The sequence below is a fragment of the Tyto alba genome, unplaced genomic scaffold (assembly GCF_018691265.1).
Source record: "Tyto alba isolate M040663 unplaced genomic scaffold, T.alba_DEE_v4.0 Super-Scaffold_21, whole genome shotgun sequence".
Taxonomy (NCBI): domain Eukaryota; kingdom Metazoa; phylum Chordata; class Aves; order Strigiformes; family Tytonidae; genus Tyto; species Tyto alba.
The window spans coordinates 17,109,982-17,137,981 of record NW_024881295.1 but is presented as its reverse complement, the minus strand read 5'-3'; the positions used below and the strand labels follow the sequence as shown (position 1 = coordinate 17,137,981).

The window sequence follows — 28,000 nt, the reverse complement described above, 5'->3', positions numbered from 1 at the left end:
TAACAGCATGCCATGCTGCTTGAATGGCCATGTAGTAATGATTCATGAGTAAATAGTTCCTGAAAAGATTTATTAAGAGCCAGTATTTGTTCAGTGAGAGATTTACCCTAAATGATTTTACCAACACAGTCTGTACCAACTGTCCGTTTTGATCCATGGGCAATGCAAGACTATTCTGTGTTAGGTAGTTTTATATTTATTACAATGAACTCAGATCTCCTTTATGTTTTTCCATGTCTCCCCTTGATTCCTAGAGAGATGTGCAAGATTAGACAGGACGGTATTAAAGCTTTTCATCAACAAAAGTGATTCTAGCTGTGAGTCAGATTGCAGACACCCATTTTAGCTTGTCTGATTCTCATTGTGATCAGATGCATTTCTGATGCATACTAAGAATCCAAATTACTGCACCTGAAGGCTTGAGCATTGGGTGACTGAGCACTGTTGCCAGAGGGAATTGCCTCTTGTTTCGAAAATTCTCATACCTAGCAGAAAGATGTCTATGGGGAAGAACTACTCTTCTGAATGGGAAAACTTTTCTGTTTAGATATTTTCACCACATTCTAGGACCCAATAAAGATTTTCATAATGAAAACCTTAACTTTGTTATTCCAAAGTAGCATGTGAACCTAGCATCTATCACTATCATGGTGCACCTAGCAGGAATTTGAATGCCTCCCATTCAGGTAGGTGGTGCTAGGCCTCCTCATTTCCAGAGCTATCCAAGTTCCTCTTCATGCTTTTTTGTCACTTCTCTTGAACTCCCTCGGGGGGGGGGGGTATTGTGCTGCCTCTTGAAGGTCACAGAAAACTCCTAGCTCCCTTAGAACTTGGTGTAATGTGCCGTGTTCTGCTTTGCTGTCAAAGGTGCTGCTGTCATTTCAGCATGAGTGTAAGTGCCAGAACATTTTGATCAGAGGTTTTTTATATGTTCTTTCTCAGGGACAGTGATTACTGCAGCCATATTCTAAATTTATATTGAAATTCCAGTAAAGCATTTGATTCGCCTGTCTTCCCAAAACTATATTCAGCATAAGAAACTTGATGTATCCAGAAAAAAAAACACTTTTTCAAGACTGCTTCTTTGTTAGTGTAGCCAGTGTTTCAGGGCAGAGGGCTGAGAAGATAACATGTATCATGTCAAAACGACACAGGTTTGAAAAGGCTTACTTGAGTCTCACTGATAGTTGCTGCTATTGTAAATGTTGTTAAAAATTTTGGATTTCTATTTTCTTGCTCCTTGCATTTCAAAGAAAATTAGAAAAGTTATAAAGATGGAAGGGATGTGTATCTTCCATTTGGCAAGAACTTGACTTGCTTGCGAGAACTTCAAGCCCCCCCATCTTGCAAGATAGACTTAAAATGATTGCTGCCATTGTGGCTGACTGCTGTGCATATGTAACTCTAAAAAAGGCCACACATCTTACTTCAGGAAGGGACAATGAATGAGGTTTTTTTTTTCTGTATATAGCAGTGCACAGGTTAGTCCTCTACAGTGGCTGATGATGTATCATTTTAGGTCTTTTGGATTTTGGGCTAATTGAGTGTGAAAGTAAGCAGTTGTTCTTTATTGTGGCTTAAAACAAGAAAACCATGTGCAAATGCTTTTCCAGGAAACAGAGTTTACTTTCCCTGAAGAGTTGGATGATATGGCTAATGTGAGAAGATGCAATGCTTACAGCTATGTATGGGATAGAGAGCAGTTAGAAAGGCATAGTGGAGAGAGTATGAACAAGTAAAGCAAGAATGAAAGTACTACCATGACATAGCCTAGTTGGTCCCATGTTCTTGTGAAACAGTGGGATGAAGCGTTGGGCATACAGGGCCTCTGCATTCTGTAGTCACCTCCCTGAGATGACTTTTGCCTTGCAAGGTTACCATCTAATCAGCACAAGGAAAATTATAAGCAGGCTGGCAAAGCCTTGTTCTGCACATGGTCTGTGCAGCTGAGAGGCAGCAGCTAGTTTTTGCTGTTGGTTATCTCCCTATCTTGGTTGAACATTGCGCAAAGGCTCCATTGGCAAGAACTTTCCATGTGTCACAGCACAGCCATATGTTGTTTGAGATACTGAGTATCATGTGTTCTATTATTTGACAGGATCAAGTCCTTCATGCAGTCTTCTCACATTTATGTCCATATTTGGTCATCTCATGCTTTTCTTGCTTAAGAAAGTGTCTTTAAAAAGCCAACAAAGAACACCCCAGTAAATTTCAGTGTTTTCAGATTGCTGGTGAGCCACTCTCCAAGTTTAATAGTTCAGTTTGAAGGGGCTAGTGAATATTTCAGTGCTTCAGCTGAGGAGGTGAGTACTGTGCTCTTGATGTCTTACCTGGACAGTAACTCAATTTCTGGAGGTATGAGTTTGGAAAGAACACTTACTGCTGTGGTCATCAATCCACAGTTTCCGAGCATCGGGTAACTCATGAGATCTTCCACTGTTGCTTGCAGGTGGAAGATGACACTATGTTGCATTCTAGCTTGACCGGAAGAACAAAATATTATATTGCTGTGGGCAAGAAGAAGTTTAAAAGCTTGCTCATTTATATTAAAACTAATTCTTTGAAATATTATGAAGTTATGTATCACAGTGTCCTGGGTTGAGTGAGTGGTGGGGTTTTTTGGTAGCAGGGGAGGGGGCGATAGGGGTGGGCCCCTGTGAGAAGCCTCTCGAAGCTCCCTCAGCTCCAAGTCAGCTCCACCTCTGCACCAAACCTGAGCCAGTCAGCCACGCCTCCACGATAACGTACTTAAGAAGGGATGTGATGACGAGCAGTGGGACTTGTGAGGAGGAGTTGCTGCAGCTGCATGAACACCAAGGTCAGTGGAGGAACAGAGGGAGAAAGGAGGGGGGAGGTGTGCCGGAGCAGAGACCCCCCTGTATCCTGTGGTGAGACGGCAGGGCAGCCCCCCCTGCCACCCATGGAGATCTGTGGTGGAGCAGACATTGATTTATGGCCTGTGCTTCCTACCTGGTTGATCAAGGTGCTGTGCCCAAAGAAGGCCGGGGTCTTGTGGGAAAAGGTAGCCCCTGCTGTTATAGTTCAGCACTGGGAGGACTGCAGCATGCGGGGGTGTCCCACGCCAGAGCAGCTCAGGAAGGGCTGCAGCCCATGGGAGGGAATACAGTTGGAGACAGTTGGTGACCCACACCGGAGCAGTGTAAGGAAATGCTGAGGCCCGTAGGAAGGACTCATGTCGCAGAAAGTTCGTGGAGGACTGTCTCCTGTGAGAGGGGGACCATGATGGAGCAGGGGAAGAAGTTCCAGAAGCTCCCCCCACCGAAGATGGAAGAAGCAGGAGCACTGAATGCACCCCCTATTCTCTGCCCCTGCACCTCTGGGGGGAGGAGATAGAGATATCAGGAACAGAGCTGAGCCCAGGAAGAAGGGAGGGGTGGGGGAAGGTGTTCTCAAGATGTGGCAATGCTTCTCACTGTCCTACTCTGTTCAGTGTTGTTGTTAGTATCTGTAATAAATGTATGTTCTTTTTTTCTTCCCCTAACGAGTCTGCCTTTTGCCTGTGATCATAATGGGTGATCTACCCCTCCCGGTCCTATCTCGAATCCCAAGCCTGGCTCACTTGTCCCTTCTCATTGCTGGAGGAGAAGGGAGGAGTGAGCGGCTGAATGGTGTTTGGCTGCTGACCGGGCTCAAACCACGACACACAGCCTACCTTGTAATTGTTTCTTCAGTCCTCAGCAGTCACAAGATTGAAGTACTCAAAAAGCTTTAAAGATCGGGCCTACTCCGTATTTTATAGCCTTACATGAAGGGTATAGTGTTTATGCATACAGATGCAGTTACTCAAAATATTTTGATCAAAATATTCTTGAGGGACCCATGCATGTGTGCATTGAGATTTATACTGTAATATCTCCAAACCAGCTAGTATAGAAGAAGGTTTAAATTTGGTGAGAGAGGGAGGAGTTGTCAAGGGGAGGGTGATGTGGATAAAGTAGTCAACAGCTTTCCTGTGCATTGATTTTTTCTATAGTACTCTTTCGTTATAAATCATCAGCCATTTTTCCTTTTTAGAGCACAGTGTTGATATATGCTCATATCTTGGAATTATTGAACACAAGATCAAAGGTTGTGTAGCATAGTGCCTTTTATCTTGGATTGATTCCTTATATCAGCTAATGGAAAGATACATTTGCTGACCTCCCTAATAGAGGTGACTAATAAGAATACATTTTGCATGAAAGCTCTTAATCGATTAACAAAATCATTAATGTTTCATATAGATGCTATTCATTTGAAAATATTAGACGTTTATACATACATAAATGTTAAAATTCTCCTTCCCTTAAGTACCATAATAATTTCTAATTGCTGTCATAGGACGTGATGTTCACAAGAGCTGAATTTGGCATTTTGGCACTTATTCCATGGATGCAACGTTTAGAAGTAATCTGTACTGTGGTTGAAATTGGGTGTGTTGTATACATTTGCAAAATGGCGTAAGATCAAATTCTACAAGTTCTATCATGGCTGGCTTGAATATAGATCAGTCTGATGTTTGTGTGTTGGCTTTTGTTTTGTTTTGGGTTTTTTTGTTGTTTTTTTTTTTTTTTTTACAGAAACCTCTTACATGAGGATCCATTTTTATCAGCACAGTTTGTGACAAAAGAAGTTTGTGCTTGCCAGACAGGGAAGACAGAAACTGTAAACAATTATCTTACTGCAATGTATGAAACTGCATATATGCAAGGATTCTTGTTTCTTTAACAGCATAAGAACAAATAGTCAAAGCTCAGATTTGTATATAAATAAACCATGATATTTAAATAGTGTAGTGCTAACCCAATTTGGACAGCCTAGTGAGAAATAGAAATTAAAATCAGTATGAAAATTATAAAATCTGATGAGAAATTATAAACATTTGCCCTAGTCCCAAAATAAATGTTCTCAAGAAACATGAGGGACACTTAAAAGAATCCAGTTTTTGCACTCCAGGATCATAGATAGCATGCTGACACTCAAAAGTGTGTGAAATACAGAAATGTAGATGCTAGGGAGATTTGCATGAGAAAAAGCTTTTGAAGCACACTAAACTACTAATATAGATGTACCTTTGCAAATTTTAAACATGGTAGCTGGGACTAGCTGAATAGTTTTTCTTTGAATTCTGTTGCATACTAGACCATTTCTGATATTTGCCACAAAGCTCAAATTCCCTTAGGAAGCCAGAGAACTGTCAGAATTGTATTCATAGCTCAAAAGCTGATAAACTGTTGTTTTTCAGAAGTTTACTAGGTTTGCCTATGCTTAATCAGAATTTCTATTCTTATCACACAGGTAAGTGCACAAATTTATTCAGAATAAGTTATGTTTTTACTGTGCATCAGATATTCTCTAGAAACTGTTCATATACATGCTTTATTCCTTGAAAATAGAAATAGCTTACCTTTTTACTTTGTGAAATATGTTGCTTCATGTTTACCATAAGTGAAATATTTCATGCATTTATTCTGTTTCATGTTGCAGCCTTTTCTTATGGATGTACCTGTACACTTAGTAAGAGGTGATTGCATTGCAGTTTTGGTTCTTCTGTGAATACAGGTTTATTAGGTTCTTTCTGATCTGCTTACTTTAGGAGTTTAAATTCATTCCTACTGGTTTACTTGTGGGTTTTTTTGTACAAAGTGGGGCGAAGGAATTAAGCTGCTGCACACTGCCCCCTTAAACCAAATGAGTAATTTTGTGTGAGTCTAGTTCAGCTAAAAAATGTATTACTGACAACTTAAGCTCTTTATCTATAGCATTTTTTTACCATCCTGCCTTTCTGCTGTCTCAGAGATAATGCATTATATGGTTGTCTTTAAAATACAAGTCTCTTTCTTTGACTCTCACAAATTAAATCCTATTAAAATCCTAACTGTACTTTGTATCTAAGGTAAACATTTTAAAAATCACCCATTCATTTCCATTTAAATAAGGGTTTTGAAGCCCCTGTTCCATCTTACAGGGAATATGTAGCATTTCTGGAATCAGCAAGTTCTGTTTCATCACAACCCTGCTGGACACCTGACATTAGCCCTTTTTTCAGTTTCTTTGCGTGGGCTGCAGCTGAATGTCAGCAGGGACTCCCTCAGACAGCCAGGCCTTTGCTTCTGCAGTGCATTCAGCAGAATCTATTTCCCAGAAACACTGCCAAAACATTAACTCTTTGAGAATGGGAGAGAATAATTTCCCTTAGTGACCAAATCCTATTCCAGCATTTGGCACGTGGTGTCTTTTGAGCTGAATGTGGTTCATCCTCTTACAGATGTTTGAAATGCTGTTGTTGTAAAGAACATGAGAGGAATTGTCGTAATGTAAAAGTTTGTTATTGTTTATATGGATTTACTGACAAGAAAAGCAACTCTAAGTTCTGTCATTTTCTGGTGATGTACATTTGAGGGTAGACCTTACTGAATTGTCTTTCTGAAATAAGGTACATCATAACTATCGTGTCTTTTCTTTCCAGATTATAAGGGCATTGTAGTCATGATGATTTCAAGAAAAAAGTAAGGCAGTGGTTGTAGGTAATACATCTATTTCAGACCTGGAAGGGCTTAGCTGTAAACTGGTATCTTCAGAAACCTAGTTTTTGATCAATTAACAAAGTACATTTGTTTCTTTTTAAGTTTTTCCTTTATCCCCAGGTTGGATCCTGAAAAATAAATACAGAAATAAGTGGTATCTAATAAAAAAATGCAAACCTGTCCTAAGTTTTTCAAAGCACTTACTGTTTTCTACATGAAGAACAGCTTGATCACTGAGCAGATTTGCAGAAAACTGCCAAACACATGTCCATCATAAAGCCTGTCATTCAGTTCAGGATATATTGGTGTTGTGGGTTAACAGTAGAAGTAATCAGGAAATTTTCAGTGGCTAAGCTTGTCAATAATATTTTATAAGAAACTTTAATTGAATCTGCAGATGCCAGCAAAACTTTTGTTATGGAAAAGTTTCTTCCCTTCAGAGTGGAATTTCTGATTAAAATTTAGGGAAGAGTGAGATGAGATCAACCCCTGATCAGGAAACAGACTTGATTAGGGATGCTCAGTAGAATGTGGTAGATGCTAAGGGGTCTCTTGGCTAATAGTAGTAATAATAATAATCTTGGCAAAGACCTTGAGCTGAGATTCATCTTCCCTACATGTGAGAGATGTAGGTTTAAATCCCAAAGTCAGTCAATACTCAGTCCCTTCTGTAAGAAAATCTTGTTAGAGATCCACCCAAGAACAGCTCATGGCCCGTTGTCTGGATCCTCATTTGGAATGCATGAAGATGACGAGTAAGAGCTTGAACTTTTATCTCCCAGACTGAAGCTTTTCTAACACACCACTAAGTATTCTAGTAGGACTTCTCTATTTCTCCCTGTCCTTACTCATATTCTATTGCTTATGAATATGAGAATCTTCGGTGTTGTCCCAATGTAAGAGGAGAATTTTTTTTTAAGTCATTGAGTTTTGCAGAACATAGTAATGCTTCCCACCTCATTGTGGTACGTTTCTGTGACAGTGTCATATAATTGCACGTTATGTTTTCCCTTGTTGCTGGGAAAGAGCAGGTTCTCCTCTTCCTTTTTGCTGATTGTTGACAGGCATCTCTTGAACATACTGACTTTTTTCTTGATATTACAAAAATTACTTTAATTTCCCTGGTTAACGTATTTAGAATTTAAATCCAGGAGGTTAAGGAGAACTTTACAGAACTGTTCAGTGCCCAGATGCCTTGCCTGTGTTGTAGAACCCACAGTTCTGATTTAGGCATTTAGGCTTCTTGAATAAAGTATGGGATGAGTTATGTATCTGATTATGGTATTTACAAAGACAGTATCTGCAATGTGAATAGCCTAAATCAGGTAACCAAAACCAAATGGACAAGTGCGTGTTGGAATCTTAAATGCTGTCGCTTGGTAGACCAAGCTCTGTCTTGCAAAGATAAGTGTGGAAATACTTTATTTAATAAGCATGTCACAATTTAATCCTTTCCTTCAAAATTATTTTAGTAGCAATGGCTGCCTTCTTTTGATCTGAAATGTAGGGTTAGAATACAGATCTTGGCTGTAGAGTATCAATTAAATTCCTTTTTCTGTCTAAGTGTGTTAAAATGCCCCTCTTCCACTTCCTTTGGAACGATAAGATAATAAACATTTAAGTTAATTGGAAGTATTGCTATTCAGGTCTTTCTGTTCTTATGTGTTCTCCAGTTAGAATAAGAAGCTGTGCTCTCGTTAGTATTTTCTGTCAGGCCTACTGAATCTTTAAATATTACATGCAAAACGCAGAAGCATCAACAGGGAGAGATGAAAAGAGCTGCCTGCAGCAAGGTTCCCAAACTCACCAGTGTAGCAGTAGGTACCTTACATTGTCCCGAGACTGCAACAGCAGGACTGCTTTGTGAACCAAATGTAAGGGACTTCTATATCATTGGCTGTAGTCATACTGTAGGTTGGAAACTCATCTAACCTATCTGCCAAGGTGTGGGAAATGTGAATTTGAATCATGTTCTGCTGCTTACAGATGTCAATTTTATGCTGCAAACTCTGTCCCTGCATAGAGCCTGGTTAACAAATTTTACATTGCCCCATGGAAGTAACACAGGCAGAGGAACACCTGGTAAGAGGTTATATATGCATGTTGCCCTTTTAGGATTTACATTTGAGGTGGGCCTGAAGGGGCTTAGCTCAGTCTAGAGAAAAGTTTACATTGAAAATAACCAGCAAGAGACTTACTAGATATCTGTGCTCACAAAAATATCTTAATGATTTGCAAGTGAAGTTATAATTTGTGGTGAGAGTTAAAGACCAATTTTCACTACTTGAAGAAAGAAGGAATCCTCAAGGCCTGAAATAAGAGCAGTAAGCTTCAAGCAAAGTACAGGTTCAACATAATTGCTTTGACTTTAATTATGTTACCTTTATTAAACTATTTAAGAAAAGCATGATTGGTACTTATTCAGCAGAGTATGACATAACCAAGCTCAGTGGTATTAAAAGTATTTTTACTTGTTTATTTCTAGTTAAGACAAATTCAGCAGTATTTTTCAGGTTTGATTGAGATCTCTAGTCAGATCCTAGACATAGGATTAAGCATCAGTGGCTAGTATTGCATGAATTTGGAAAAAATTTTGCCTTTCTGGGATAGTCACTGATTTAAAAGTGAAGTCTAAGAAATGGATGAGAAGCTATTTAGACTTGCCTGCTCCTTCAGAGGGAAAAGGATGTTTTCTTTGAAATTATACAGAAGACAAGCTATGTTAACTGAAAAAGTCATTTATTTATTATTCCAACTAATAAAGGGTATTGTTCCATTATTCTGAAAATCATAAAAAATTTTTGGAAAGCAGAGAAGGAGCGTGTTTTGCATGCATCTTGTGTGTTGGAAGGAAGTGGGTGTCAAAAGCATAGAATAATTTTCTATGGTGTATTTTCTAGTTACCTTGCACATAATGAAGTTTGTTCTCAGCTGAGCAATTCAGAGAACAGTGTTAGTGATTCATAAGGTCGGTGCTAACTCCTCCTCTCATTCCACCTCTTCATTTTTCCTGGGAAACTGAATTCAAGGTGGTTGCTGACCATTTATGTCAGGTATTCCAAATTCTCTCATCCTTACTTAAGAGACTGATGAATACCAGTAAATACTGTTTATCACTGGTATTAATTTTTTTTTTTTTTTTTTCATGTCATGTTTCCAGATCATGTAATAGATTCTGGTTCTTTTTTCCAAAAGTTGCATGGAGGCTTTTCCAACTTTGGGGAAGATAATTTCTGTGGGTCTGAGACAGTTTTTGCCTGTGTAACCTCAAATGAGATTCCACAGCAGATCAGATGGTAAAAATGCGGGAGTTTGGTTGTGGTGATTTAATCCATTGATGTTTATAAATAACCCAAGTTTGATTCTGAGACAACACTGAGTAGAGGAAGTAATTTCATTTAGTAGATGATGTGGTTGTTCGGAAGAAGCTCTTTTCTCGCCTAGGAGAAAGGAAATGCTGAAGTGGCTATATGTGGAGAGGCAGGTGGAAGCATGTGGGAATTTGTTTGTTAGCTGGAGGAACAACACACAGCTGGGCTGAGGATAAGTAGGGCTTCTCAAATACAAATGGAATTAACTCGTGCGTGGAATTGTAAAGTTGTATCTAGTGAGGTTATTGTTTAATGAAATTTAAGGATATTCTCCCACTACTGCTGTTTTAGTCCTACGGACTTTTATTGGTATTGTATAGGTACAGGTAACACAAGCATTTTCATGGGTGCAGTAGGTTTTCTCTTACAGCTTGATCAGCATACATTAATTGAACAGATGTAGTAGTTTTGATGGCCTACCTGCACGCTGGCATATTTGTGGTAGTGCATCAGTTTTAAGGCTTGGAGGTTGTCTGACATTCTCAATTTCACTGTGGCTTGAAGAATGACAAAGAATGAAGATTGAACTCTTTAATTAAGGAAAAAAAAATAGAAAAGTGATTTCTAAAAACATTTTTGAAATCCATTTTGATTCCCTCAAGATAATTCTTTTCTTCTCTTGCACTGCTAAGTGCTGACTTGAAAATTAATCAAAGCATCCACCAATATATAAACACAATGTACCTTTTATAACAGAGTAATTAATTATCCCCCTACTTAATATAGCTGTACTGTTATCACAGAGATTCTATAACCTAAAATGTACTTTTAGAGTAATAGAATTAGTAACTGCCAAGTATTATGTTATTGAAATAGAAGAAAAGACAATTATAGCATCTTAAATCAACTGTGAAACTATGGATTTAAGCTGATTTCAGTTTATGCTGATACCATAAAGGCTGGTTACATTTTCTTCCCTACCAGCTCCCTGATTGCACGTTTACTGCCCTGCTTTGCACCAGGATCAGCATTGGTGTAGTCACACTGTCAGCTGGATCAGAGATCTGGCTGGAAAGATGTTTTGTTTTGTTTTGATGGGGCTGATTTTCAGCAAGGTGAAGTTCTGATCCAGTTGCCAGCGCCAGCCACTACATCTTCTCTTTTCACAGATACTTGAGTGAAATGAAGTACTTGGATTTATGACAAACATATTAATTTGGCACCATCTTTACATTATAGACCTTAACAGTGTGTCTCCTGCGTCAAGCTTGATAATAGATTGTAACTAATACTGACTAGTATTTTAGTCCTAGTGAATACTGGAAGTAGCTGTATTGCAGGCACTGATTTCTGTAATATGAAGGTAGACCCCAGCGATTAGTCCATCTGACTTGTTCACGTTCAGACTAAACTGTAAGCATGTCTGCCACTCTTAAGGGAGTAGAGATGTATCAGTCTGTGCATATCTTTTTCCCAGTAATAGATCTTTGTTGAGTGTTAGTACTTTCCTGTTATTGTCTTAATACTTCTCTATTGCAGAGAAAAAACAAATGTTTATGTAAATATGAAGTGAGGACTTTATTCTAGGCAAACTGTGCTTCTCCTATATTATTCCACTGTATTAATCCACTCTATTCAGTCACTGAGATGGGATTTATTGTCTTGCACAATCACAAATACTGCTTATCTTTTGATTTACTTCACATTCCTCTTTGTAAGGAGCTAATTTCTGTTCTGTACTAAAATCCTCATACGTAATTGTATGGTGTGATCCTTCTCCCCAGTCAGCATGTATCGAGTTTTCTGTAGTTCTTACTGACATGTTGAAGTTTCTTCTATATGACAACTGGCAAATCTGCGCTATGTGTAGCGTTAGTCCTGAAGACCTTGGTAGCCTTCATGGCTGATTACCTTTTATTAGACGGTATGTAAATTCTAATATACACACGTCCCTCTGCTTTGTCAAGATAATAATTCTAGTTTAGGACTTATGCAGAATTCTTCTACAGAGTAGGCAAAGATTTGGAAAAAAAACAGATTTTAAAATCTGAGCTTACTGTCAAATGCCTACTGACATTTTCCCATTTGAAATGATGACTCACTCAAGCTGGTGGAAGTGGGAGAGTCACCTGAGCAAGAGGTTTCTAGTGTTAAGCAACCTCTACCAGGCATAAGAGGGACTTGAAATTTCTGTAGTGTAACCCAGTTCTACCTCAATTTTGCTTTCAAAAAACAACGTTGGTCTGTCGGTGTTGCCGTTTCCTCTTTGGTAGTTCAGGAGGACTGATGTGGTTCGTACTGTTCTCTTTATTTCTCCAGTGGGGAGAATCCTCTGATTTTATTTATTTATTCTTTTAGCATATGCAGATGACTATCCAGGCTCTCCAAGATGAGCTTCGGATCCAGCGGGACCTGAACCAACTGTTCCAGCAGGACAGCAGCACTAGAACCAGTGAGCCCTTTGTGGCAGAGCTGACAGAAGAAAACTTCCAACGACTTCATGCAGAACACGAACGCCAGGCCAAGGAACTCTTCCTGCTGCGTAAAACCTTAGAAGAGATGGAACTGCGTATTGAGACGCAGAAACAGACCTTAAATGCACGTGATGAGTCCATCAAAAAGCTGCTGGAGATGCTGCAAAGTAAAGGTCTGTCAGCAAAAGCCACTGAGGAAGATCATGAGCGAACGCGACGGTTGGCTGAGGCAGAGATGCACGTGCACCACCTGGAGAGCCTTCTCGAACAGAAGGAAAAAGAAAACAACATGCTGAGAGAGGTAAATAACCAGGCTCTGGGTTCATCTCTAATCTTAAGGTCTTCTCCATCTCCTCTCCATTTCACAGCTGTAAGGAAAAGATCTTCCATCCTCTCTATAAGCGGTATTTTACGTTGCTGACTTGACAGAATTTGTCCCTATTTTAAAATTTTTTTATAGCTTCTTTGCATGTGCTTCCTGGGGTTTTGTGCTTTAGGCCCCACTTTTCCCATAGTCTCCATATGAAGCTCTGGAGGTGAATTATCTCACAGACTGTACAATTCATTCTTTGGTTCTATTTTAGTTTGAGAGAAAGTAGCTACCTGTATTTAGGAGAGAGTTGAGAGAAATTTTTGCAGGAGTAATGGATGATTGCTCTACGGTTTCCATGGAAACAGTCGTCTTGCTGTGAAGGGTATTTGATAAAACTATTAGCTGCCCTGGATGCACAGCCAAAAAAAAGATTACTTAAAGGGACACTGCTGCACACATAGTAACCCCTTCCCTCCACACCTCTGAAAACAGAAAAGAAAAAACATTATTGTAGCTGTATTGCACCTTAGATGAGTACAGTGGCAGGCATTCTTCACTATTAATTGCCCTAATTTTATTATAATAAAATAGAGGCTACATATAAGTATCTTAGAAAAAGAAAGGAAAATGAGTTGTTGTGTAGCCAGTGTCATTCAATTTATTGATACTGTTAAATGTATTTTCTTCTTGATCAGCTTCATAAAGTATTCTAATATTAACTTCTAAAAAGCTAGTAATTCAGCATGTATTGTGTGCATACACAGGTATGTGTATATGTACGAGTATTCACTAATGGTAAGATTTTCTGTAAAGATTATTTTACATACATCTTTAGATTGAATGCATGTATTGATAGCTATACATGTATGTGTAATATGTGTGTGTGAATCTGATGACCTGTTTTGGGCATTGTATATCTACTTTGTGGTTCAGCAATTTTTTGAAAGCCTGATGCATATACAAGATTTAAACCCCCTCTCTAAGAAGCCAGGGAAACAAGGTCTGCCACAGAAGTTTTTGAGGTGAGTGTTTGCAGCAAAAAAACCCACTTCTTAATACCTCTTATTCATATGTTTTCCATGACCCGACTTGCGTTCTTGCAAACATTTATAAGAAAGCTAGAGCCCATTGCATTTCTGAGCCAGATTTAGGCCAGATTTATTTTTTTAGAGCAGTAATCTCTTGAGTGTCTGGAGTGAAGATAATATGATTCCAGAGTTTCTACACTACAGTTTTTCCTTTATTTAGCAACCAATGATAATTCTGTTCCAATTCTTGTATCTATTTCAGGAAGAGCCCCAAATGGCTTCCATTTGTTTCTGCATTAAGTCCAGCAACATAAATGAAAAGCTGACAGAAGCTGTGTAATTTTTTAAGAATGCAGTTACATTTGTTTCTGCTACTGACGAGTAGATGCTGAGCGATAAGAATTCTTGTTTCATTCACACATATCTGGAAATTATCAATCACTTCAATCCTAGCCGCTATGGTAAAGGATTTCCTGGAGAAGGTGGAGATGATTTACTGACTTTGAAAGTGCAAACAATGTTTATCTGACATTTTAAAATTAATTGCTCCTTGCTGCTCACCCAACTCATATATTTAGAGATGGGTAGTCTGGGTATACTGTAATTTGTAGCTCAGGATCCAGCCTTGAAGCTGAGCACCCTAGTAGCCTTGGAAACATGGTGCCATGTGCAGAGATGCCAAATTATCTCCTTATGGAACTGGATCACATCAAGAAGGGTTTTGTTAGTATTCATGTGTCGTCCTTGAGCTCTGAGCTAGGCTGAGCTAACTGAACTCAGGGTTGTCTGCCTCTGAAACTCAAGTCCCGTGCCTGGGGCTCCAGGAGGCTGGAGAAAATCAGGGGATGTTGCTGAACTGTAGCTGTCTGCACCCGGCTTCCTGAGCACCAAGTTTCTCTCCTCTGCAGGATCTGGTTCAGAGTTGCTGTCACTGGTCCACACTAGGACGTCGATTCTGTGCAGAACCTCTTAGGTGTGTCTGCATCACTCTCCTCAGCTAATCTTCTATTATGTGTTTATCTATATTTCCACAGTTTTAGATTATTTTAGCCCTTTTCTACCCCAGATACTAACTGGAATTTTTGAGCTGCCTTGAAGAAATTGATCTACTTTCTTGACGGTTCTATATCTAGCATTCACAGTATCTGGAAAGGCATGCTAAACCCTTCTTTAAATACTGCTGTTAAAGGAAGCATTAGTATCTCAAAGGGATTTGCATGTGCAGAGGTCAGCATTTATACTTCATGTACTAACGCATTAGAAAAGCTGAGGAAAACTTTAATAGCAGTTTTGACCATCTTACCTAAAGCAAGTTCTGAGATGTCAGTATCCACTTTCTAAAGTTTCTAACTATACAAGTATGCTAGGTTTCTGGTAAAAGTCTTTGTTAAGAATAATAATAAAGATCTGCATCTTGAAAAGTGGAGGGATACCTTTTCGCTTCAACTTTGAAGTTGACATGTAATTCAAAGCGTGATGTTGAGACTCGAGGTCATCAGATGGTTTCTCAGACAGACAATGCAGGTGCAGTGGCCAGCAGTCTGACCTTGAAAATTAAATGCGAATTCATTGATTTCTTTAGCTATCACTATTACTGTGATTGTACTAAAGATTGCACTAGTATCCTAAGGAAGGGAAATTCTTAGAGAGCCTAGACTTGTGGTTCTGATAAGATCATAACCCAGGAATAGCTGTACTGGTTCAGGCCAGCGATCCCTTTGGTCCAGCATTCTGTTTCACATAATGGCCATATGCAGACATCCAGGAAAGTGTAAGAACAAGGCAAACACAATACTTCTTTGTAATACTGTCCCATCTGCCCACGTACTTACAGATGAGGGTTTTCTTGAAGTCTTTTTGACTTGTCAGTTTAGTATTCTCCATGGATCTGCCATCTGAGCGCATGGTCAGTGTCTTCTCGAGCCCATGTAAGCTTTTGCAACTATAGCATCATTTGGTAAGTGGTTCTACAGGCCTTCTCTCTGTTGCAGGAAGAATGTGCCTCATTTCTTTTGAGTTTGAACCTGTCTCCTGGTAACTTCAGGGACAGCCTCTTGCTCTTTCACTGGAAGACACAGTGAATGGGTGAGTGCTACTGAGACTCTCTGCCACTCAGTTTTAGATTTGTCTTATCCCTTTCAAGCTCTGAATTTTTCCAGGCTGAAAAGTCTAATACTACTTAATTTTTCCTCATATAGAAGATACTGGATATATCTGATCATTTTTCAGAGCAGTGTCTCAGTCTCCCATATCCAGGTTATGAAATGGATTCCTCTCCGGCTAGTGAGAGGTATCGCCATAAGCAATTTGGGCTTTTCGCAAATGTCCAAGATTCCGGAAAACTCAAGCAATCTTTCCATACAAGTCCATAGGAAAGATCCTGTATCCAGAATAGGATGTTATTTGGCAACTCACTGATACAAAGGACAGAATGTCATTAGCACAAAATAATGAAAAATGAAACGTGTCATTGAACATCAGAACAGAGGCATGGATCAAGGCATCTGCCCTGACTTCAGCAGATGACAGTGTGTCTGCATCACATTCCTCTACCCTAGAAAACAAGTGTAAGCTTCATAGCTTATAAAAAGATGGCTGCTATTTTGAATACCCCTTCTAAAGTCTTAGTGAAAATTATTCACATTATTGTTGGTCTTCTAGACTTAACTTTCAGAAACAAGATTATTATCATACCAGCAAGAAATACTTGATGAAATCCAGCAGCTGGACTACAGCTTCCAGAATAGCTCCCAAGTTATGTTAACTGTCACCTCATTGTTCCAGACTCACCTGTTGCAGAATTATCAGTGATGGCAGTGACAGCACATAATTATAAAGCTGTGCTCTTTTTGACCACCTCCTTGTTTCAACCCCCCGCCCAAATGCTAGATGCACTGAGTAGCAATGTTTTTCTTGGGTACACAGAGTAATAGATACACCAATATCAGTGCAACTTGTGGCAGAAAATGATGTGATTGTATCCACATCTGGTGTTCTAGACACTTGGAGTACTTTGGGCAAACTATGATTTGTAAAGACAGTCCAACATCATTACACCAGTCTGGTTAAACATTTCTCTCTTGAATTGTTCATCACTCCTTGTCTTTAGGAGTATGTATCTGAAAAAACGGAAATCATACACTTCTAGCATCACAGTCAGTAAAGAGGTAACTTCTTGAGAGTTTTTGGAGAAGAAAGTTTAGGCCAAATTTCTCATCTGCCTAGAAGAAAGGATATAAACAAAAGTGTCTGTATTGATTCTACCCAGGGAGAACAAAAAGAAGCTGCTCACTGTGTATTGTTGTCAGGTATTTTCCAAACAACTTTGGCAGTGTTGTCACATTTCCTTACTCCTTCACAGAAGATAGCAGCACAGTCGTTACGACAGTAGTTAATCCGATGGCCTGTTTGTCCCTGGGTGGCTACTGGACATACATACTCTGCAAGCTAAATACACCTTTATTCACAGCAGTGCTATAGCATAAACTAATTGGAGTCTCCAAGATATACTGACGTATCTCCTGCTCAGGTAGAGATATCCTCTGATGGCTCAAATCATAAGAACTAATGAGGATGTATGAGGGGAAGTTCCTAAATGTATTCCCTTCTTTTCATTGGCCAGTGTGCCTGTTGGTATCTACCTGATATACCTATGAAGCCGTCAGTCCCATCATGCCTTGTATAACATATATTCAGAGTCCTGGTAACATACATGACCCTAACCATTGACCTTTACTGAAAAGATGCAGTAGAAGTCGTGCACAGTGCTTCACAGTTCTTCTTCCCTCATAACAGTTTTACCATATGGTTACAATGAAGGAGAAGTAAGTCCCGCAAGTGACTTGTGACATGCTGTGTGTGGCTGTTGTCAGTACCTTTAGCAAGAGGTCACAAAGAAGTCTCCCTTTAAGTCAAACTGTGATCTTGCACCTATAGTATTCTCGTGTGAAAAGGGAGCAGTTGGGTCAAACTTTGAGGCTAAGCAGGTTTTGAAGGTTGGGTGAGGTGTTCGCTGAAGTATCGGTGTAATAGAATGGCAACACAGTTCATCATAAAGAATGAAACGTCCATTTGATAGACAAAAATTAGACAGTTATTCCCTGAACTGTGAATCCAGGTCTGGGACAGATGGCTGACGACAGCCTTTTATTCAGAAACAGAAAGAGGGTTCTTTAACTACAGGGTTTCTTCAGGAGTCAGTTTGAGGTTCGAGGTTTGTGTGTCACAGTGGTGTGCAACAAGGAAACCAACAGTAACTTGGCACTTTGTGCCACAAAAAATGTGTTTGGTAGTAAATTACAGTTTTGATTTTAAATTTTTTTTAATAATTGGGCCCACTCAATCAAGATGGATTTTTAATGCTATTGAGTGCAAAACTGAATTAAGGAATTACAGACGTAGTGCTTAACAAATAAAGGGCGGGTTTGTATGTAAAGCAGTCACTGAAACGGGCCATTCATAAGGGCACTCATTTACAATGAACTTAAAGAAAGAGGCTGTGGCAGAAAAAGCTATTATCTCTTTTCATTTTCAGTGTTTGTTGAAATGGCCACTGCACAAAGTCCTGTTTGTGAACTGTACTACAGTTATCTAGTATGGCCTTATTACAGGAACGGATCCCTGTTTGTAGCTATTTTGAATTGAACAGTGCTCACTTTATTCTAGGAAGTAACACCAGATTTCTGTGAGCACTGTTTATTATGTCTCTACATAGGGTAGATGTCTGTCAGAGGAGCGAGCAGGCACACTAGACTGTAACATACGTATACTTGACTTAGCTTTAGATCATCAGACTTGATACTCTGATGGCCAAAGAGCAGCAGCAAGGAGCTTAGTGAGAAAGGATGGATGTGCCACGTAGACGTACCGTCGGAGCACTGCTGAACAGTGCCCAGTGAAGAGAGAGGTGTTTTGCCTTATCTAAACAGATTTTAATTAACTGTGACAAGTTTTGCAAAGAAGTTCTTTTTCCTTGCATGTGTTAAAATTCTTACCCTTTTCTGCTCCAGGCTCAGAGAAGGATTTAGAAATTTTAATTGGAGCAATTAGAGTTATCTCAAAGAACACTGTTGTCCTGTTCCAAGATTTTGCAACCTAAATAAGACACGCTTTCAGAGAGAATTTTTCATTTGTTGGAGTAGCTAGATTGATGATTCAGTAACTGGAACTCTTAGTGCCATCATACGGGGGGGCACACTTCTGATGAGTTAAAAAAATTAAGTTTCTGCTTTTTCTGCTGCTGCTTCATTCATTTGACTTTTCAGAAGAGGATAGCAGGGAGAATTGTTTTAAATCAAGATAATTAAATAGTTATGTCTTTATTAGAATCACTTGATTTGTCTAGAAGTGGTTTTAAAACATGTAGAGCTTTTGTGGAACAAAATTGGAGAAAATAGGTTATTGCAACTTAAGAGCATGCATAATTTAGTCTTTATAAATTTTTCTTTTTTGAATACCATTGTAGTCTGGAATGTCCTAGGTGTCACTTTATAAAATATTGACAGTAAGGCCTGGACTACATGTTGGAAAATAAAAGCAAATATTTTTTGGTTAACTAAAACTATCCAGTCCACTGAATGATGTAAAGATCCAGCACAGAACATCACATTTGATCATATAAAGACATGGGTAGGGCAGTTAAGATCTAAAAAGTCAGAATTACAGCTGTGTTTTTAATTGCACATCATACTTCTTTTGTAAACTAAAAAAAAAAAAAAAAGAAAAATTAATGTAGGAACGAGCATATTTTTCCTATTCTCTGTGATACGTGCTGTCTGATTATGTGGGTTCTGCGAGAAATGGAAAGCATGTCCTTTTTTGCTTTGGAAAGTGCTTATCTCACGGTACTACCAAAAGATAAGTTGCTGTATTTTTAAGCACACAGTCTATTCCACTATAAAAACATCATTGCTTAAAAGTACTTCCTTTAAACTACTTAAAATTCCTTCCTTCACTATTGTGCACATGTGTATAATTTATTAATATTTTAATAATGTACTCCTAATACTGCTCAGTATTGAGGACTCCTTCAATTCTAAATTAAATCTTCTAATTTTCATTTATTTTGGCATTTCTTGGTCAAGAAAAAAACACAGAACTTGTCATTCTTTATGGTGCACTAAGACTACTTAATCACAGCTATTCTTTACATATTCAGTGTTCTTAGTACATTTGATGAGCGGTTCTGTGCTGACCAGAAAATTACAGTATTGTTTCTCATAGGGCTACTATACTACCTTGCAGACCTACTTGGCAGATGTAAGGTAATATGATGCACATCTTGAGTTTCTATTTTGAAGTAGATTTTTTTTTTTAAAAAAAAGGAAAATAGCCATACTTATTTAAAAATTGGTAGTGATGAAGTACCAACCCCAACCCTGGTTAAGGTGGCCACACTGCTTAAAACTCCTGGCTATTTCTACCCTTAATTTATCAGTTATTGAATCTTAATGTTTCTTAGACAGAACAGTCCACTTTGAATTTTTGTTTCCTGTGGAGGTACTTTAAAGTTGTGATCAATTTGTAAAATAATTTTGGGTTTGACTTTTTTTCTAAAGACAAATTATGCTCCTGCAGTCATTCTTTGAACTCTCTTCAATATATCAATATTTTTTTAAATTGTAGACACACAAAGTGGACACAGTACACCTGCAGTGGTAGCACTATTGCCAAACATGTAATAAGGTGTCCCTCCACCTAAAGCTTTTCTTGTTTAAGTGAAGGAATAGTAGAAACTCTACTGGCTTGTAATAATGGGGTATTAAACATAAAAACTGAAACAGAAATTGGATAATAGAGCATTCTTCAATATTCTTAGCAATGTTGTGATGATACCTGGCGGCTAGAAGTTCCCACTGGCTAAACTGAAAAAGAAATATAGTGCATGTTTTTAATAGTAATAATAACTAACAGTGAAAAGCATGCGAGTTGCACAAAACTTGGGAACAAGCAGCTTTATTTTTTGTTATCTTTTTTAAAAATAAAGGCATCATTAAACATATAAAACCATTAAAAACATAAAACATACATATAGGAGGCATTCAAAGGTAAGAAGATACTGAAGTCAACTAGACTGTTATGGAACTATATCAGTTACATGTGAATGTTCTTTCTGTATGAAAGTAGAACAAAGGAATAATACTTTATTAGAATGGATAATTTGTAAGGAATGAAGGATTAGTTTTGTGTTTTTCTGATCCTGGTATTTGTGTGTGGCCCTATGCTTTTAATTATTATGCGAAGTCCTGGTTTGAAGATGAAAATATTAATTTTCATTCATCTGTGTGGTGTGTGTCCACTATAGAATCTGAAGATATCAGATACGATATATTAGTATTTCTCCGTTCTGACACTGAAAGATAAGTAACCTGTTGAAAGATACATAACCTGTATTTCACAATTAAGAAGGATGTCTACGCACAACCTTTCTTCGGCAGCCACACTCCCTTCTAGGGAGGTTCAGCCTGTCTGTGGCCCTGTTTTCAGGCTCTTTAGAATCGTAGGCATGTTGCCAAAATTAAGTCCTTACTATGCAGTTGAGAGGTGGGAGGTGGTGCTTTTTAGCGGGTTATGTCATCCAAATCACAGTGGAATTACTTAAGATGATAGAAGTAGGACGTTACCTTTGCCGAAGCGCAAAGCATTGCTTCAGACAGTGGAGATGCAGGCATTTCTAAAGAAAAAGCTTAGAAGAATTTTCTATTTGAGAAAATGCTGTGCTATGTAAAAAGTAGATATTGTTTGTCAGCATCCCTTTAGTGACATGCTTTTCTCCTACTGTATATTCCATCTATTCCATTTCCGTAGTAGTAGTTGCTTTTATGTTTTCAGGTCAGAGACCATGTCTGTAGAACTGGAAATTATCCAGTATGTGATTGCACTATGAAAATAAAAATAAATTAGACTTTTGGCATATTATTTTTGACCTTATTTTTTGTTTTCTCAGTTTCTTAAAGTTCACAAGAATTTGGTTTAATTTGCTTTCTATTATCAAGCTGTTTCATTTTATTCTACAACAGTCCTTGGATGGTTATACAGCTGATGTGACAGGAGCAGCTGGAGATACAACTTTCTGCATTCTTCAAAGCTTGTGCAATTCAGAGTAGGATACTTTTCACTCTTGGATCTTTCTTCACCTTTGTAAGCTTAAAGAATCACCTTCATAATTATTTCCCTTTCCCGATACGTGAATTTTGAAGTCAGGAAAAGCAACTTCTTTTTAATTCTGAAATTTGGGGGATTCAAGCCCTCTTTTATTCCCCTCCCATATAACTTTCTCTTTTTAAGTGGACATGAATTTGAACGTGCTGCCAAGATGTGACTGGGGTATCTTCAGCTGTGGACTGTTTTTACTAGTTTCCTCTCAAAAGAGTTAAATGACATTCTTGAAGCTGTGCTGTTTATATGTGTATTCTTAGTAGTTGCTCTCATAGCCAAACAGCAATTACAGAATAGTGTGGTATTACAGCAATATAGGATGTGTGCTACAATGAATGTTCTCAAGTATCACCTTACATAATGTGCCACACGTGGATTTACAAAAAGGATGGTGAGTGTCCTACCCCGCCTCTCATTCCTCTCAGCCTGTGGATTGTAGGAAGACTTGAGAATTCTGAGAAGGGACTAGAGCATGTGGGGCATCTATGAGCCCCTCCAGAGGGATAGTCGGGAGTCATGTTTCTTTCTTATTCAGATGTTTGTGTACTTGTACAATGGATCACTCCAAGCAGTGCTGCTCACATCAGCCAGATGGATACAGGCCTGCTCTTCCAGAGCAGTAAAGTATCTGAATGCTGCTCCAGCAAAATGCTCTTTGGTGAATGCATGAATGGAGTCCCCCGTGTCCACTCTGCAGGCTTCAGATAGATTTTTCAGGAGGAAGCCACTCCTATCACTTGAGTTGCACAAAAGCATCTTTTAAACATTTCTGAAGGCATCAGTCTAGATACAGAGTCATATGTGCTAAGATACTGAAAAGGTGTCTGTAACAATATTGTGGTGGTGGCAAGACAGAAATTCACTCTATCCAGAGCTCATGAGAAAGATTGGCAGCCACAATATCTTGGAGTTATGATGCGGTGCTTGAATCAACACATTAGAGGTGGTCGAGATGGAAACAGGGAAAGATATACCACGACTACCTCAAGGAAGGCAGCTGAGATCATTCCCGATAGAGGAAGACCGAGAATGCTGAAGAAGAGGCGTGTTTTTCATGCAGGTACTGGTAAGAGCACCAGGAAATAGGTGGAGTGTGTTGAGTCTGCTCCCCATCATATTTGTAAATGCTCAGGCTGGTCTTGAGTGTTAGAAGCTCATCATAGCTTATTCTTATTAAGGCCATATGTAGCACTATGATTTTTGTCTCTGATCCTTGCTTGAGAGTAGTAGGATAAGCTCTGAGTTTCTTATGGACAGACTATGTGGCAGACTGCCCTATGAGTAGCTGAAAGTACATTTTTAAAGCTAGTTCAACCTGATGATGAGTTTCTTTTCTAATATTATGTAGAGCAGCATAACTGAATGAATCTCTGTAGCATTACCTCTGAAGAGGTGGCAACTCGAATAGTAAGTAGTGGAGACAGACTAGAAAAGTAATTTCACTGATGCGTCTCAGGAAAAATGCTGTGGATGGAGTAGGTAATAAAAGTGACATGATGATGTTGGTCCAGCTTGTACTTATGATATCCTGTGTGCTGACAGCTTCTTTATAATTCTTTTGAGGGTGTGCACAAGGAGCTGTAGAAGGTTCAGTTAGTTGGGCAGACTGCTGTCTGCTTTGAAAAAGCCTACAGTTCTGCCAAGGAGATGATCCTAGAGATAATGCCCGAAGTCTTTAGATATCCCTATGATAAGCCCTGTGGAAAAAGCATCTCAGTGTAGTATATTCCCCTCCTTAGATTTAACATCAGCATATTGAAGATAAGGTGTCTGCCTCATTTGATTTAAAACCTGTTGAATAAGTAGAAGCCATAACTGTTTAATTGTGGACAAAAAGAATCATGCTCCTGACCCTGTAGGCAGATGGAAAAGTGGAAGAGCGCTAGAGACCAACGGTGTGGAAGGCTGGTGATGAGAAATTACTGATTAGGCTGTGCTTCAGACATCAGTTGAATAGAATAGCAGAGAGGAATGCATACTGCCCTTTCTTTGGACACGTATTACAGGCAGGTAGAGGACATCTTGGGCCAAAACAAAAGTCTGGCTAGACTGTTTAGATTTCAGTAAATCCATTACATGGATGGAGGTACAGGTAAGTAGAAAAATAATAATGTTATTGCTCCACTCTTATCTACATGGTGTAAGTGATACCTGATGAGAGGCTCTCAAGTTATCTATTGACTGTGGGAGAAACAAATATATTTAGAGGAGTTTTCTGGTTTATTTTTTCAGGAGGTATTTTTTTTCAGAAAATGACACACTTCACTGCAAATATACCTGTAAAAACAGCTTCTCAGGAAATATACAAGTATAGTATTTAAAGACAGACAAACCTTCTACCAAATTTTCTTGTTATTACAATTGACAGGCATTAATTTATGCAAATAGTCTTGTGCCAAATTTATGCAAAATTCTTCTTGTGGCCCTTGTCATATCACTACACATTTCTATCTTGCTCAATTCACAGCTATGTACGAACATTTAGTCTTACAACAGAAGTAGTTTTCAGTATTTTGAAAAGCACTATACAACTCTACCTTTCTCATTCAAATAATTAATCATAGGGAACAAGTTGCACATATGACTACCATACAAAACGTTATCTCTTCACCCTGTCTATTGAAAATATGAGTTTGTGGATGGCTTTTTGGATTTGTCTTTTAGGTGCTTGAGGGGAGTGGGTGGCTAAGCTGTATGTGTGCACATACACAATTTCTTGTTAGGTTAACTGGTATCACAGTTAATGCTCTGTGAGCACCAAAGTATTTTTGTGTCATATGGGATTAAGATTATAACAGTATTCACATTCCTACATTTAACATTCGTATGTGGTGTAAGGACAATACTACATTAAGACAAATAATGAGGCAGTGGAGTAGATTCTATATTGTTTCTCCTGTATTCCCACTTGTTGTTTTGAAATCCCTACTTTATACAGTAGAATAAGTTGCTTCAGCTCTCTATAATGTTGTTACTTAACGAGCAGCCTGAAGCATGCTAGTGCTGTGAATCTGCATCAACAGAAATATCACATGGACTTTTGTGTCCTCCTGTCTATGTGTACTCTGTTTCTAGAGCAGTGTGCTATACAGCCATGTACTTTCAGCTGCATTTGAGGCCCAGTGGAGAAAGATCTGCATCATGCATAATTAAATGTTGCTACTCTGGGGTAAAAAAGTTGGAAAAAGAGTTATCAGCACAGCTGCACCCTATAGCCTGTTGAAACAGAAACCACAGCATTATTGTTTTCAGTAAGCATCTAGTCAAATAAATCATGTGTATGTCTTCTATGAGAAACTAGTAATAGTTTAGATTAGTTTAGCAGGTAGATGGTAGGGAGTTTTAGTATACTCAGCTCTCATTTCAACAATTTATTTTGAGTAAGTAGGTAGTTGAAGATGGAGTTTCTGTTGTGCCTTTTAACTGAGGCTGTGATTCTGTTAAATGAACTTTTGCCTATCCTTTATTTGATATGAGAAATGATAAAACAAAATGTATGAACTGGTACCGTCAGAAAGCAGCATTGAATTACGCTATGTATTAGAAAGAAAAGCTGCTAGTAATTTTATTTGTATTTGGTAGGTGGGGACAAAATGCCATTAGGCTAACTCTCGCTTTCTTTTCTGCTGGTGCAGGAGATCCATCGTCGATTTGAAAATGCTCCTGACACAGCCAAGACAAAGGCTCTGCAAACTGTTATTGAGATGAAGGTAAATGATTGCATATAGGCAGCAGTACAGTTTGTTCTCTGGAAAATGGGTTTTCATATGAAAGATGACTACCAAATACTATATACTTCTGTCAGTCTTCTAATTTAAAATATTTATTTTATACTATTCTATTACCTTTTTAAATTGTTTATTGTTATTATTGATCAGTGAAAAGACAGAGCTGCTTCATGACACAATAGAAATCAGCCTTCTGTCTGCCTGCAGCAGCATATACAGATTTCTTTCAGTTAACCAAGAGTCCATTTTATTACAAGGATGGGAATGATGGATTAGTAGGTTTTTATGATGATGTGGGTTATTTTCTTTTAATAGTATTAAATTTGAAGTACTGCTTTGCATTCTGTGTGTCAACAAAGTTAGAAATTTGCAAATTCAAAACACACTTAAAAGAATGGGTCATATACATAGAAGCATGTCTGTATGCCATTGTAAACCTAACTTTAGTAGATGAATTTGTATTTGAATTCTTAAACCATTAACTCAAATATCTAATGGAACAGTGGCCATTTGCCAAGAGCTTAGAAGCCACAAATGGAGTGTGTGGTTTACACAGCTTTGTGCAATCATATTTCATATTGTATGGTCCATAAAGTACATCAGAGAGGGTTTGGACAAATACAGTTAAAAAATTGGAAAGGGTCTTTGCAAACTGTTCTCTTCCATTTTCGTATTCTCCCTTTTTCCCTCCTTCTTGATCCATGCTTTTTAAAAAATTTTCATTCTTTTTTTCCCTTCCAACTCTTTCCATTCCATGTCAATATTTTCTATAGTCATTTCCCAGTATTCTACACTGGAGCCCTTCATTTACTGTCTTTCTTTTATTAATCATCTTTGTGGTCCATAGTAATGAAAACTAATTGACCATCTGGTACCAATAAGCAATCTTTACTATCAACAGATAAACACCAGTATTTCTGGGAAATTATGTGAGTGCTGAAACAAAATACTGTTGTAAGTTGCAACATAACATTTCACCTTATTACCTCTCTAATTTTTTGTTGCAAAAGTCCACTTTACTGAACTTAAGCATCAAAAATTAAGTAGATGATCTGACTAGATCTTCATAATGGTCCTTTAGAGAAATCTTATCTTGGGAATGAAAACCTATATGTGAAAATCTTTCATGCTTTTTTCCAGCTGTGCTTTGATTATCAGACACAAAAAAAATTACAAAGGATGGGTCTATGAAAGAATGGAGAATAGTTTAAAATCCTACCTTTGTTTCAGGAAACACAAAATATTTTGCAGAAAATAAATAAATTATTTAAGAGTTTACAGTTTATAATTACATACCTGTGTATTTATGCATGAAGCTCTGTGTGCTGTATAAATCTGTTCTTGATGTTCCTAACATATAAGACTTATAAAGAAACAGTAAACCAAGTAGATTGAAAACCTCTGATTGAGGTTCTATCTATGAGGAAAATGGTAGATTGACTTTTTTATTTTTCCAGATGTATATTTTTTAACCATGAAAATGTTTTCTATGTTGTATATATGAGCCAGGATACTTGAAGGATCCTCTACTGCTTTATCTGCTCAAAACTAGATTGTTGCATCTTTTCCTTGGTTATGGTGCTTTTTATGTTCTCCATTTGTGACCTCACTTAAATTACTAGTAGCACAAACCCATTTTTTTGCCATTCTTGCAATCACATTTTGCTGTTCATTCAATTAGAATTAAATTTCTCTGTTTTATGCTGGCTTTGTATTACAAGACAACAGTTTTTCATGTTCTTTCATTTATTCATCGTGTACTGTGTCTCTGCCATGAGCCATGTTTTCTTTAAGTACTAAAGTCTTGCTTTCCTTGAAAGGTATAAAAAATTTAAAAATGAGTACTTGAGCCCTTGGCCAGATGCTATGTAAAGAGGTGTAGACTGATTTCTGTAGGAACTCCAGGAGTAAATTTCAAGGGCAGGTACATGTCCAACAAATTATTTCTTTTTACTCCAATGGTATGTTAACAAATCATCTAACTGTGTATTTTTATCTGTCTCATGTAATTGTTTTCAGGATTCAAAAATTTCTTCCATGGAGCGTGGCCTCCGGGATTTGGAAGAGGAGATTCAGATGTTGAAGTCAAATGGAGCTCTGAGCACAGAGGAACGTGAAGAGGAAATGAAGCAAATGGAGGTGTACCGTAGTCATTCCAAATTCATGAAAAATAAGGTATTGAGAAAACAGATGACAGTAATAAGATAAACTGAGTTTAGTGAACAGATGAGAGAAATTTTCATACTTCAGTAAGGAGTTACGGTCTGGGTTTCCATTCCAGTACTGAGAGACAGAGTTCATTTGTATTCTGCCACGAAGCCAGTAAAATAACTTAAGAATATTTAAGAGGATTTTAAATTCAAATTTGAATTTAAATTTGGTTCAGGAAGATCAATGGCCCAAATTATTCTTTTACTGTCACACCTGACTTTCTTTTATTTCAGAAGGATTTTGTGTTTATC

The 28,000-nt window shown here is 38.1% G+C and overlaps 1 protein-coding gene across 13 annotated transcripts in view; it reads left to right on the top strand.

Annotated features, from left to right (window-relative positions):
* The window catches only part of ERC1 (ELKS/RAB6-interacting/CAST family member 1), a 300,191-nt gene that overhangs the window by 54,002 nt on the left and 218,189 nt on the right, over positions 1-28,000 (top strand). For 12 of the 13 annotated variants that reach the window (XM_042795217.1, XM_042795216.1, XM_042795215.1 and 9 more), the window contains exons 3-5: positions 12,197-12,613; positions 25,446-25,520; positions 27,558-27,713. In XM_042795217.1, the coding sequence (XP_042651151.1) occupies positions 12,197-12,613; positions 25,446-25,520; positions 27,558-27,713 (648 nt within the window). Of the gene's footprint in view, positions 1-1,590; positions 1,596-12,196; positions 12,614-25,445; positions 25,521-27,557; positions 27,714-28,000 lie in introns of those variants that run through there. The other variant, XM_032986085.2, reaches the window with a different exon arrangement.